This window comes from Trichomycterus rosablanca, chromosome 26, assembly GCF_030014385.1.
Source record: "Trichomycterus rosablanca isolate fTriRos1 chromosome 26, fTriRos1.hap1, whole genome shotgun sequence".
NCBI lineage: Eukaryota > Metazoa > Chordata > Actinopteri > Siluriformes > Trichomycteridae > Trichomycterus > Trichomycterus rosablanca.
Window position 1 is genome coordinate 15,674,659 of NC_086013.1, and position 13,942 is coordinate 15,688,600.

The 13,942-nt window shown below is 42.4% G+C and overlaps 3 protein-coding genes across 3 annotated transcripts in view; 2 read left to right on the forward strand and 1 right to left on the reverse strand.

Annotated features, from left to right (window-relative positions):
- hspa5 (heat shock protein 5) lies at nucleotides 1–5,322 on the forward strand. Its single transcript, XM_062988270.1, has 9 exons — nucleotides 1–103; nucleotides 1,467–1,604; nucleotides 1,692–1,923; nucleotides 2,011–2,148; nucleotides 2,251–2,363; nucleotides 2,478–2,868; nucleotides 2,958–3,195; nucleotides 4,135–4,302; nucleotides 4,383–5,322. Exons 2-9 carry the CDS (start codon nucleotides 1,489–1,491, stop codon nucleotides 4,940–4,942), a joined length of 1,956 nt encoding a protein of 651 aa, XP_062844340.1. The 5' UTR covers nucleotides 1–103; nucleotides 1,467–1,488; the 3' UTR covers nucleotides 4,943–5,322.
- A 1,276-nt stretch (nucleotides 5,323–6,598) lies between these two features.
- On the reverse strand, nucleotides 6,599–10,189 carry rabepk (Rab9 effector protein with kelch motifs). Its single transcript, XM_062988717.1, has 8 exons — nucleotides 10,137–10,189; nucleotides 9,630–9,691; nucleotides 9,393–9,547; nucleotides 8,712–8,867; nucleotides 8,473–8,634; nucleotides 7,848–7,997; nucleotides 7,607–7,756; nucleotides 6,599–6,872 (listed from the first exon to the last, which is right to left on the reverse strand). Exons 2-8 carry the CDS (start codon nucleotides 9,680–9,682, stop codon nucleotides 6,655–6,657), a joined length of 1,044 nt encoding a protein of 347 aa, XP_062844787.1. The 5' UTR covers nucleotides 9,683–9,691; nucleotides 10,137–10,189; the 3' UTR covers nucleotides 6,599–6,654.
- A 2,058-nt stretch (nucleotides 10,190–12,247) lies between these two features.
- Nucleotides 12,248–13,942, forward strand: part of rgs3a (regulator of G protein signaling 3a) — a 146,592-nt gene continuing 144,897 nt past the window's right edge. The window contains exon 1 of the mRNA XM_062989063.1: nucleotides 12,248–12,291. The gene's annotated coding sequence lies outside the window, so the exon portion shown is untranslated. The remainder of the gene's footprint in view (nucleotides 12,292–13,942) is intronic.

The following is a 13,942-nucleotide window of genomic DNA, read 5'->3' on the forward strand; positions in this document are numbered from 1 at the left end:
CAAAGAAGAAATACGTGAAGTAGTGATTAATCCAGGGGTTTTATTAACGTTGTACACCGTCTGGTGCTTTTTCGACTGAACGCTATTTTATCCAACATTTAGGGTAAGTGTTCTGCATTGTTTTTGTGTATTTACCGTGTTTTATTTGTGCCTTTGTCATATTTAGTGAATAATTAAGGCCGCGTCCCAAATTCCATCCTCCAGCACTAAAAGTGTGTTAAAAATAGAGCGATACAAAGCGTGTCGAAGCACACTATTTATAAAATTTTACTCGAATTGGGATGTAGCCATTTTTCATTCAAATTAATGCGAAATTGACGGTTGAACTTGAATAAGTCTCTTCGACTCTTCGTATTTATTATGTTAATTTTGTTGTTTAGGTAAATGTGATCTGTTAGTTAAATAAAATGTGATGTTTATGAACTATATATATATTAGATTACTTTGTGAGTCACTCTTCTCGCACATTCTACAGTAGCTTGTTCTATAACGGTTTGTTAGCTTAGCTTCATTCAGCTACACGGGGCTGCGAGCTACTCTGGAGTACTATTACAAATGTGTACAATATAATCATTGTAAATCGTCCCTGTGTTTATTATTAGGCTTTATTTTATTTGTACCAATATAAATATTCATTTTAGTACTAAGGCGTCGACGTATGTCTTATGTAATTGCTAGTTTTCCCCCCCTAGGGTGGTCACACAGGCGTTGAGCAATATATCAGTTTTCATATCGCGATATGATACACGATATATCAATCGGTTTAGTATGTACATTTACATTTTCAGCATTTAGCAGACGCCTTTATCCAATTACATTACAGTTACAGTATACAGTCTGAGCAACTGAGGGTTAAGGGCCTTGCTCAAGGGCCCAACAGCAGCAACCTTTGGATTACTAGTCCTGTGCCTTAACCACTAGGTTACGGCTTGCCCTCAGTACTAAAGAAATTGAAAACTTAATAATCAAGCTGTCTTTACACAGCTGGTTTGAATTTCTTGTGGGCCTTGTGCCACTTTGACATTGACCATGTTGTAAAAATGTATGAATGACTATATATGGCTTGGAATGTACCATCATGCCATTTGCTCAGGGTTGCTGTCTTGTATGTAAAAAAGCTGAAAGGTTTAGTTTCTTTGCCAGTTGTGCTTTTAAATGCCACATCTGTACACATGTTGTGTGTTTTTAAGTTTTCGAGACACATCAGTAGCTATAAAACCTCTGTGTTTTAGTATTAAGAGGAGATATGCCAATTTATGTACAATATTTATTAAAAAAAGCTTAAAAACATGCCAGCAGGTGCACTGGCAACTCTGAATTGGTCCAGGTGTGCATGAGTGAGTGCAGTATGCTCTGTGACATAGACACATCTATGTACTGCATTTGTAATTAATGTTGTATTTAATTTATCATCATTTCAAACAATTGCACCTGTTGTAACATTTTATGCTTCCTTTTTCTTACAGAGAACCTAATCAGGATACCACAATGAGGTTACTAGGCTTGGTTCTGCTGGTGGTGGGCTGTGTGTATGCCGACGACGATGACAAGAAGGAAAACGTTGGCACCGTGGTGGGCATCGACCTTGGCACAACCTACTCATGGTGAGCATGACTTGCTTTGCCCGGTTGTGGTTCTTGTCTTTAGAAGTCGTACGACAACTTTTCTGATGGGACAAATTTGTCTTCCAGCGTCGGAGTCTTCAAAAATGGGCGCGTTGAGATCATCGCCAACGACCAAGGTAACCGCATCACTCCATCCTACGTGGCCTTCACCAGTGAGGGTGAGCGTCTCATCGGCGATGCAGCAAAGAACCAGCTGACTTCCAACCCTGAAAACACAGTCTTTGATGCCAAGAGGCTCATTGGTCGTACGTGGGGCGACTCCACTGTGCAGCAGGACATCAAATACCTGCCTTTCAAGGTAGGCCTAAGTGCTTAACACAATGAAACAATAAAATCATGTCCATAGCTTGACCACCAAGGCTTACCATTTGTTTGCTTTTACTAGGTACTGGAGAAGAAGACCAAGCCCCATATTCAGGTGGACATTGGAGCCAATCAGTTGAAGACGTTTGCCCCTGAAGAGATCTCTGCCATGGTTCTTACCAAGATGAAGGAAACTGCTGAGGCGTACCTGGGCAAGCCGGTATGTACTTTGCTGTAGAGGATTACAGTGTGCATAGAGTCAGTCATTGTCTTTAGCTTTTGCACGTGTTAAATGTTGCCTCTCTTCTTTTTTTTTTTGTAGGTTACACATGCTGTTGTCACTGTACCTGCCTACTTCAATGATGCTCAGCGCCAGGCTACCAAAGATGCTGGTACCATCGCTGGCCTGAATGTTATGAGGATCATCAATGAGCCGTAAGTTCCTGTTTAAAATCATACCAGTTCTATTAATGCTGCTGGATATTTTGTGCATTTTATTTCCCTTCTGCTTAAGAAAGAATACTAACGGTTACCTTAACGCGTCTGCAGAACTGCAGCTGCTATTGCTTATGGTCTGGACAAGAAAGATGGAGAGAAGAACATCCTGGTGTTCGACCTGGGCGGTGGCACCTTCGACGTGTCCCTCCTGACCATCGATAACGGCGTCTTTGAGGTGGTGGCCACCAACGGAGACACTCACCTCGGTGGTGAAGACTTCGACCAGCGCGTCATGGATCACTTCATCAAGCTGTACAAGAAGAAGACCGGAAAGGACGTGCGCAAGGACAACCGTGCTGTCCAGAAGCTGCGACGCGAGGTCGAGAAGGCCAAGAGAACCCTGTCCTCTCAGCACCAGGCTCGCATCGAAATCGAGTCCTTCTTCGAGGGTGAGGACTTCTCTGAAACCCTGACCCGTGCCAAGTTCGAGGAGCTCAACATGGTAAGAATCTTACCCCGTTTGTCTATAAACACCTTGGGATTCTGCTTTAGTCTTTGGTCGCAATTGAACGCTTTCTGTTTCCCTCCCAGGATCTGTTCCGCTCCACCATGAAGCCAGTGCAGAAGGTCCTGGAAGATTCCGACCTGAAGAAATCCGACATCGACGAGATCGTGCTCGTCGGTGGCTCCACTCGTATCCCCAAGATCCAGCAGCTGGTGAAGGAGTTCTTCAACGGCAAAGAGCCATCCAGAGGCATCAACCCTGATGAGGCCGTGGCTTACGGAGCTGCAGTGCAGGCTGGAGTGCTGTCCGGAGAGGAAGACACCGGTACGGTTAACTAGCCGATTCACTAATGCTGCCTTTATTTGTCTTAACCTACCGTGCAGCCATGGCATTAAAAGCCAAATAAATATCAGTTTCTAGTCCATATCGGCACTGAAACAGTTCCGGAGGTAACACTTATATTCTTGGCATGAAGAATGGTTATCAGTTATGAATAATAATGAACCATTTTGAGCCAGATTGATCTTTAATAATTGCTGAAGTACCTACTTGTGGAAATTTCATAGATTCATTCATTAATAAATGTAATCTTCATCCGAATGGCCTTTTAGCTTCTAAATATATTGTGAACATTTTACATAATCGCTACCAAATAAGGTCAGGTTCTACATAAAGACCATTAGACCATGGCTGGATTACTGACCGGGCCAGTGGGGCCAGGGGCCCTTGAGGTCAGAGGGCCCAAAACATTTCGCGATGCCTATCAACATTTATGATACAATATATTTTTATTTCCGAGGGCCCTTCATTTTAAGGATCCTCTGACTATTAGGGACTTTGACCCCAGGGCCTCTTGGGGGCCCTAGCCATGCTTTTGGGCCCCTTATGAAAATGGATGAGGCGTTGTGGCACTGCTCTGACTTCGACTTCTGGCTATTAGGGGTCCTAGGAAAGAGGGGGGCATATTTTTAGAGGGCCCTGGTTATGAGAGCCCCTACCAGGGGGCCCTAGAGAAGAGCAGTGCATACCATTAGAGGGCCCTCGATCCGAGGGCCCCTGCTATGGGGCCCTTGACTTCCATAGAAGTCGTTTACCATGGCTCCTTTGCCCAGGGGCCCAGACTATCCTTAATCCGTCCTTGCATTAGACCATCTAATGAGCATGTGAGAGGGCAGCATTCATCCAATCTATCCAATCTACCCAATATACAGTCGATTCAAGCTGTTTTGAAAGCAAAATATTAAAGTCTGCTTTGCTCTACAGGAGACATCGTGCTTCTGGATGTGTGCCCCCTGACTCTTGGTATTGAGACTGTTGGAGGAGTAATGACCAAGCTCATCCCCAGGAACACTGTTGTGCCCACCAAGAAGTCTCAGATCTTCTCTACAGCCTCCGACAACCAGCCAACCGTCACCATCAAAGTGTACGAAGGTAAGCATCAGATATTTCTGAGCACTGCTTCCGATGGTACGATAAACCCGAACAGACCTGAACGGACTGCTTCTCTTTAGGTGAGCGTCCTCTCACCAAGGACAACCATCTGCTGGGCACCTTCGACCTGACCGGCATCCCTCCCGCACCCCGCGGCGTCCCTCAGATCGAAGTGACGTTCGAGATCGACGTCAACGGCATCCTGAGAGTCACGGCCGAGGACAAGGGCACGGGCAACAAGAACAAGATCACCATCACGAACGATCAGAACAGGCTGACCCCGGAGGACATCGAGCGGATGGTGAGCGACGCCGAGCGATTCGCCGGCGAGGACAAGAAACTGAAGGAGCGCATCGACTCGCGCAACGAGCTGGAGAGCTACGCCTACTCGCTCAAGAACCAGATCGGCGATAAGGAGAAGCTGGGAGGCAAACTATCCTCCGAGGACAAGGAGACCATCGAGAAGGCCGTAGAGGAAAAGATCGAGTGGCTGGAATCCCATCAAGATGCAGACATCGAAGAATTCCAGGCTAAGAAGAAAGAGCTGGAGGAAGTTGTTCAGCCAATCGTCAGCAAGCTCTACGGCAGTGCGGGCGGCCCGCCACCAGAAGAGGGCGACGCTGAGAAGGATGAATTGTAGGTTGTGGTGTGATTCCATCAGTTTTTGTTTTTTCCTCTTGACACCCTCGCCTCTCTGGACAGAAGACAGATGTACATATCGTTGGACCCGATGGACATTTGTGAGGGAAGGTGTGAAGGGGCAGGGCAACCGTAAAGCCACGATTATCTTCCGAAAGACTTGACGAGAGAGTGCCGTATGTTGCTCTTCACCGAGGTGGAGATTTTGTCAGCCTGGATTGAGGCTTGCTGCTGTTCTCAGGCAGTTTGAATGGGGTGGGAGGGGTAGACGTGGGCCGTTCTGGGTTGTGTTCAAAACTCAAGTTATTTATTTAAGTATGGCAAGTTTGGATGATGTTTCTACTGCCACCTCATGGGAATAAATGTTTGATACAAAACGGCCACTGTGTTCAGTTCTTTCTTCATTTTAATGTGTGAGTTACAGCAGGTTTATAGACCACAGGTGCCCTAGAGTGGTCTGCAGTCTTGGTAAAAGCCAAAGTGATTGATTACTTTATTGATCCCCAAAGGGAAATTGAAGTGTTACAGCAGCAATTCACAAACATCACAAGCAGGTATACATGAGACTAGAGCAGAGGATATCTGATTTAAAAAGTGCAACAAAAAAAAAAGGAACCCCAACTGGCGACTCACAGCAAGAAGGCCCTGGGTGTGATTCCGGGGGGAAGCAGTCTGGGTCCATTCTGTGTGGTTTGCATGTTCTCCCCATGTCTGTGTGGGTTTCCTCCCACAGACCAAAGACATGCATTGAGGTACAAAATTGTCCATGACTGTGTTTGATATAAAAGACTAGAACTGATGAATCTTGTGTAACGAGTAACTACTTGTCCTGTCATGAATGTACCCAAAGTGATGTTAAAATCCTAATAAATAAGTTCCTATTAGTAAAAAAAAACTGACTACCAACAGATTTGACCATAAAGTGATCAAAATGAGCAGTACCTCATTCCCCTAAACTGGCGCCATGGTGGCTAAGTGGGTAGCACTGTCGCCTCACGGCAAGAAGGCCCTGGGTTCGATCCCCAGGTGGGGCGGTCCGGGTCCTTACTTTCCTCCGGGTGCTCTGGTTTCCTCCCACAGTCCAAAGATGTGCAAGTGAGGCGAACTGGAGACACTGAATTGTCCAGGACTGTGTTTGATATGACCTTGTGTGAACTGATCTGAACGAATCTTGTGTAACAAGTAACTACCGTTCCTATCATGAATGTAACCAAAGTGTAAAACATGACATTAAAATCCTAATAAACAAACACAAACATTCCCCTAAACCAAGTCCACTCACAACTGTTCCTGCCATGAAAATACCCTACAGGTAGTCATAGTGTAAATATCCCATTAACTAACTCCAACTGGGCAAACACTTGAATATGTATGGGGATATTATTTGGATTGTGCTGACAATTGCACCTCCCAATGGCTGTCTTGCTTACCCAAGACATTAGCCAATCATGTTTGACCAACAGAGAGCACCACTGAGATTAGAACCATGTGTTCCAGCTGCCACATGAGCACTGTGTGGCTGAAATACACGATCAATATAATTAGCAGAGCTGTTCACACACTAGTGGCTATACATTGTCTTCCTAAATAATTATATTGATTCTATTCCATACTATTAAAATATTAGAAATAAAAGACATTTCTTTAACACACACAATAAAATCAGTTTTGTAATGTATTTTTTTTTTAAAAGAGACAAGATACAGAATGTAATCATGTGATCAGAGTGACCAGACAGTCGTTAAATATGACCCCCTGAGTGTCCATCCCTCCGAAAACGAAGCACAGATGCTTTATTTCTTCCTCACGGCCTTCTGCTCCCTCCTCTTCGTTAGCGTCTGTCCTTTTCAGCCAAGGTACGACGCACATCGAGTGGTCCAGTCGATTAGGTGGTGGGTCACCTTCAAACTTCATTGCAGTCCAACGTTTGTCTGCGTAGATAAAGAAAGAGAAATAACCTTTATCAAGAGTGGATTATTAAACTCAATGTCGAAGGAGTCATTAATACACCAGGCTGTGGCTGTAGATGTCAAATATGGTCAAAAGTATTAGGACATTTAAACTAGAGCCTCTTGAACATCCTATTTTAAAACCAAATGGTAGTAAAATACAGTGACCTCAGAGTGATCCTTTCAGCTACACTAAGAGCCACTCTTGAAGTATGTCTGTGGGAGCGGTGGAGGAATAATCGAGTTTAGCTGGAGTGTTATTAAGCAAAATTGGTGCCCTCGGTTCCCAAACGATTACAGAACGTTGTCTAGCTTACTGTCTGGTTGAGTTGATGGCATGAACGGCAGAGGAAGCTGGGGTCAGAGCGCAGGGTCAGCCAATGTACGGCGCCCCTGGAGCAGACAGGGTTAAGGGTCTTGCTCAAGAGCCCAACAGTGGCTGCATATCAGAGCCTGGATTAGAACCGACAATCTTCTAATCGATAGCCCAAAGCTCAACCCACTAGGCTATCACTATACCATGGAATGGGGAGGTCTGTGACTCCTTGGCCAGCTTGGAAACTAACAATGCAGTGGGGTCCTGCTATCTTGAACCAGAACCCAACACATTACCACAACAGTGTTAAAGTTGTACTGAGAATGGTCCACCACTCAAATGATCTTAGATCAACACCTACAAAGTGTACCCAATATATCATCATATTGATCCTACATACCAGTTTGGAACCTGTACATGGAATTGCTCGCTCCCTCCGCTGTCATCCCTCCAAAGATGTAAATATTTCTCTGTAAAGCCACAGCTGAGTGCGCTGCTGTTCCAGGAGGAACATCTCCTTTAGCCTTCACTCGCTCCCATTTCATATTCTCTGAGAAACAGGGATAAAACACAAAACAAATTAAAATTCAATGATTTATGGTGGACCTCATAGTTTATGCAGCTGAATCTGAGAGGTTTACCAGTGTCCAGAGCGAACAAGTCAGAGTGGATCTTTTCTCCAGCCATCCCTCCATGGATGTAGATCATTGACCCAACTGCGACAACTATATGACCATGTCGCGGACATGGTGGCTTTCCTTTGGTCTCTGGTTGTGACCATGAACTGGTAACTAAAAAAAGAAAACAGCATTGTTTCAGATACATTAACTACTTTATTTTATGGATTCCTGGTCATGTGACATCATTTTCTATCATGATAACTAGCCAGCTTGACATAATTTGATGTGACACTCCAAACTGTGGTCAGGTGCATCCTGTTTGCTTTAATTATTCTTGATTTGTGTCTACACCATCTGGTCAATTTGAATTGATTGGACATAGTCTGGAAAGGCACACAACTGGGTCTACAACTTACACCACATGGTCGGGACAAAAACCAAAGCCATGAAGTCCAGGGAACTGCCTGGTGATCAAACTGAGGAAAGGCATTGATCAGGGCAAGGATAGAAAATGTTTTTCTAAGGCTTTTAGTGCTTCCAGGACCACAGTGGCCTTAATAATTCCTTTAAAAAAAAAAAGCACACACACACACACACACACACAAACACACAAGGTTTTTACAGTAGTTTTGCATAATCGTTTGACCTGCGTCGAATACGTGCACTCGGGGATCGATAACAGGCATGGCCCCCGTCTCCCCTCCAGAAAAGACAAACAGTCTGTCTTCGATACATGCCGAGTTAGTGTGGTACGTCCTCGGGCTCGGCGGCGTCCCTGTCGTATCCACGGTCCTCCAGGGACCCCTGTCTGCACACAAAAATATTCTGGCTAAATAATAACAAAGCCTAGACTAAACACTACCCATCATGCAGTGTGGTAATTACCTGTAGTGTGTAGCACTTGAACAGAGTTACGGTTGGAACTCTGTTCAGCCCCTCCAAACACCCACAGGCTAGTGGGGTCACTTTCGGGAACGAAGCTACAGTGTTCGTATCTGGCCTGTAGACCTTCCCACTCAGGAATGTCCCACTCATGACTGTCTGAGGGAATTAAAGGAATGGATTACTCTCCTATGTAGCAGTTATTTTTATAAACAGCTTATACATTAGGAACTTTAAAAGATTGAACACAGAGCCAAAATTAAACCAATGCACTCTCAAGACCTTGATCACTACCTGTGCCACTATTTGCTTTTTAAATTTTGCCACAATGAGCTGAAGATATAAAATGCATATGATCTGAAAGACCTAAAAGCCATGTCTCGTTGGAATGAGTGCTGAAATTGACAGTAAAGGAATTTAACATTACCATAATTAGCAGCAGCTTTTCTTATGCATTAAATATCCACTAAAAAGCCTTAGGAAAAACAACAGAGGTATAATGAAGTTTTTGTCGCAAAATGGAGTCAAATTTTCTTGTGATACTCCAACGAGGCGTCTGCCTACCCTATTAGTGAAGGTCAATGACACTAGATACTGTAGCCGAGTAGGATAATTCAGGGACATCTGCCTCCTATTCATTATGCTAAGACGTACTCAGTAACTAACAGCATTCTTCAAACATACCAAGATTAATAAGGTAGGAATGTGGAAAACTGCCACTAGGATTGGCTCCTCCAACAATCACAATGCTTCCTTTACCGCCACTGCATGAAGGTATGAATGCGCAGGTGTGGCCTACGCTGACTCCGGGTGCTTCACCTCTGGGCACCAAAGCATACCTGCATATTTAAAACAGGAAAACAAGAAAAGAACCAGTGAAATGATGTGTAAAATGACCAGAAATGAAACACTGGACTGTACCATTGCTTTTCTCTGGGTGTGTCTTCTGGGCTGAGGATGGGTAGGAGCTCCATGAGTCAAGTCTAAACCAGATAAAGCAAAAGCACGAGCCTGAATTGTAGAAGGGCTCAAAATGAAGAATAAGCAGCTCATTCCAAAACTATGAGCATTAATATACAGAAACAAAACTAGATTTTGTAACACAGACTTTTGGATTTAGTTCCATTTTCTTACAAGAGTATTATTACTAAGGTCAGGCATCTACATGGAGCCTTAATATTAACACCAAGTTTACCTTTAGTTATAAATATACTAATAATTTAAAGACATTATTATTATTATTATTATTTCTACTTAAAAAATCCATACTTATACAGTACAGTGTTATATTTACGAAAAACAACCTCAGAAACGATTGTAAAATGTTTCTCCTGCATGCTCATTCACAATCTGTATAGTGGATCAGCAACTTGTTTGGGGTATTACCAAAATTATTATATAAAATAAACATACAACATGTAATTTTACCTTAAACACAGCAAACAACATTTAAACCAAACAAGCCCACGGCTCTGGATACACTGAGGGTTGTGTCCCAAACCACTTCCTAGAAACCACGAGTGCACTTAGTAGTGGGTAGGGAAAAGTCATTTTGAATAATACGTCCTACTTATTGCACATTAATTAGCATTACATTTCTATAGATGAGAGAAATACAGTATAGGTGATAGCTGGAATTGAGGAGGAATTGAGATTTTTTAAATGCAACCTACACGTATGAAGGGATCAATGGTGCATTTGGGACTTAACCGTGCGCTGTAACTCACGGCAACTCTGCTTCCTCTGTGGTGGTTTGTGCTAAGTGAGTTCGTTTAGGTGTCTATCGTCATCTAGTGTAGAGCTAAATATGTAGCAAGTGATTTATTTATTTATATTTTTCCCTCATAGTTTTTCTATCTACTTTCACCAGGTTACCTCAAAGAAATAGTTTAACCAAAATACATTCAACAATTGCCACATTAGTTGCATATTCAGTCAAATAACCCAAATATTTTGTTGTGTTTTCACTGTAGCTGAATGATTCGAAACCAGGATTGATGCTTTATTAGCTTGCACAAGACACGACAGATCTTTTGTCTTTAAATTAGTAAAAAAAAAATTCCAAGTGTATTGATATTTGTTTAAAAGCATGTTTTTTAACTGAAAATGAATGTAGTCAGTTAAAATAACTCCAGCAAACCTCCACATGAGGTCACTATTGAAAAGAGCTTCATTATAGAGCACAGATGGGTTACAGATTCTCAGATTGCTGAGAATTTATGCATTTTTGTGTTTGTATTAGACAAAACCATGGTAAAGTCATATACCCCACATGCAGTGCACTATTATTTAGTATTATATGAATTCCTTTTAACACTGTACATCGTTTTCTTTATGGTTTTCTGCCTGTCAGTTTTAGTGAAGGAGACATGACCTGGTACCTGTATCACAAAATGGATGGATGGATGGATGGATGGATGGATAGACAGACAGACAGACAGACAGACAGACAGATAGATAGATAGATAGATAGATAGATAGATAGATAGATAGATAGATAGAAAGAGAGATAGATAGATAGATGGATGGACGGACGGACGGACGGACGGACGGACGGACGGACAGACAGACAGACAGACAGACAGACAGACAGACAGACAGACAGACAGACAGACAGACAGACAGACAGATAGATAGATAGATAGATAGATAGATCACTTTATTAGTCCCAAAGGGAAAGTCAAGCATTACAGCAGCTCAAGGTACATTCGAAATTTTTTTTTTAGGTAAGTAAGTATTACTGTACAATACTTGTAGGTAATAAATATAATAAAGATATGTACTGTAATATAATAGACAATTAACACCGGTTGCTTCCAGTGTCTTTAATATTGCCTCATTGTTTTCTTCCCCTGGTTCCTGGTGTGTGTGTTTGTGTGTGATCAGGATTAGACAGCTGGTGTTCAGCTCTTTTTAGATTAATTCAGGTCATTTTCAGGTTAGTGTGTCAGATGTGACACCAACCAAGGTACCTAAATCTGGTTAGCTTTTCATAGCTGACACCAGCTTTTAGCGAAACCGACAAGAAGCACATTGTCAACTACAGTTTGACAACCATTTCCCATGTTTGGACAAGGAGTGAACTGCCATTGTCCATACATATGAGCTTATAGATGTTTATAGTCTGATATTGGGTAATATTATAAATTCCAACCAAAGATCAGAGTCCATTAGCTTCCAGCTCCCGGTCACAGACAGTTTATTACATTGTGATAATCTATTACTTGTGAAATGAAATGACCCTGCATGTTTTTCTGTTGCACAGCTTAAAACTTTTTGTGTTTTAGTTTGTGTTTGATTTAGTACAAGTTAATGAGGGTGGTGAGGCTGTGAGGACAATAACACCCTGCTAGCTTTCACTCCACTTACATTCTTTTACTTATTTGGACTGCTCTCTCTCGCTCTCGCTCTCTCTCTCTCTCTCTCTCTCTCTTGTTTTTAGATTGCGGGGTGCGGGTTCAGGTTTCTGGCCTCACTTGTAATGACTCGTCTTATTCTGGTATGGACTGTCATACTGAACACAAAGTCTTTTTTGCCAACCAACAACGTTCTTCTGACTCCACTTTCTATCTTCAAACATTTGGTGAGTTCTGCATATTCTTTGCTGCCTTTGTCTATTTGAAGGTGTTGTACTTGAGGACTTGGAATGAGAACTAGACCTGCTGGTCTTTAAATCATTTTGAATGCACCAGTGCAGGGGTCTTTATTCTTATTTACAAAGAATTGCACTGGCCATAGATTTTTGTTTCAGCTGAGCAAAAGCTACACCTGTTTCCATTTGTTAAATCAGTTAGTTCATGTCTACAAATTACTAGGACCAACATCAACTAATTAAACTAGTGATGTTGTGCGGTTCGTGCTTGGTTAGAATAAAAACCTGTGGCCACTGAGTTGCAGTTTGTAACTTTTTGCTTTTGAATGTTTCCTAAAAACATTATTATTAAACATTTACAGTCACACAGTTTCTTACTCATGTACTGATGGCAAACCCAAAATACAAAGGTGTTTGTCCGTGAGGATGGGATGCACGGCACAGCTAACTTACAAATTGCTATTTGCTTGCAGTACCATATTTTTACCACAGAAAAGTTACAAACCACAGCTTAAAATCATTAACTATAAAGTTTAAACGTTATTGTCGATGTCTGTAATTTCCAGTCGTCTTTCCACAGGCTCTGAGGTCATTTAAAGTTTGTGTTCAAATTTAGGCACCCTAGCAGCATGGGTGACTTGGCGCAGGTGCTCATCCTGCACTAATTCGGGAGGTAATTAGCAGCCCTTCTCTTTAGGATCACTAAATAATTCATATTGCTGTCAGTGAGCTTGAAAGACCAGATTCATAAATAATAAAGTTTACTTGCAGTGTCCGATTAGCATAGCGAGACCCAGGAACACAGAGAGGGGTCGCTGAGCACTTCCGCATTTTTCTTTTCATTATGAGACTCAACAGCAAAGGCTGTGGTCAGGACTGTGGACATGTCTTCTTACAACGTTAAGAGTGAATGTTTTCTTTCAACATGTTAATCAAACTTTCTTATTATTTCATGCATCCTTGAAGTTCTGACAATGTTATGACAAAAAATTTGCTCATTCTTTCATTTTCACACATTTGCCACCTGGAAATACTAAGGACAAGGCCAGAAAACACACTGGAACACACTCACAATCATTCATTTTTCTCTCAATTTAGTCATTTCCAATCCCCTTTTTATAATTCCTTTTGCTGAAGTGCACCACAGACTAGCACCCACCTCCTCTTGAGAGAGTAAAGTTGCCAGCCACTTCTACTTTACACAAAGCCAGTGGTGAATTCACTCAAAGAGCCAGACCGCATACCAGGGACGCTTGTACACCATTTGTTGTACTGGGGCACACACAGAATTAGGAGGGGCACAGCTGTTCCTTTCTGCTGGCCAATCAGTCATGGGGGCACAACTCTGCATCTGGGGAAAAACCTGTTAAACATAGATGAAATGGGCCCACACTAAAATGGGAATGAACACAAATTAACACTAAAAGATGTGTATAATAATACTCTAAAATAAAAGCCACCTCTTATACGGCTTCATGTGAGGTACGATTGGATCCACAGTGACTCTAACTATGATGAGGCAGTTTGGATCACATTTAGATCACTTACCGTTGTCCATCACTGACTGCATTGAGCCTGGGTTCTTACGTTCTTAATCCATTAATTGCCTATACTGGGCTGAGCTTTATTCCTAGTGTATTTT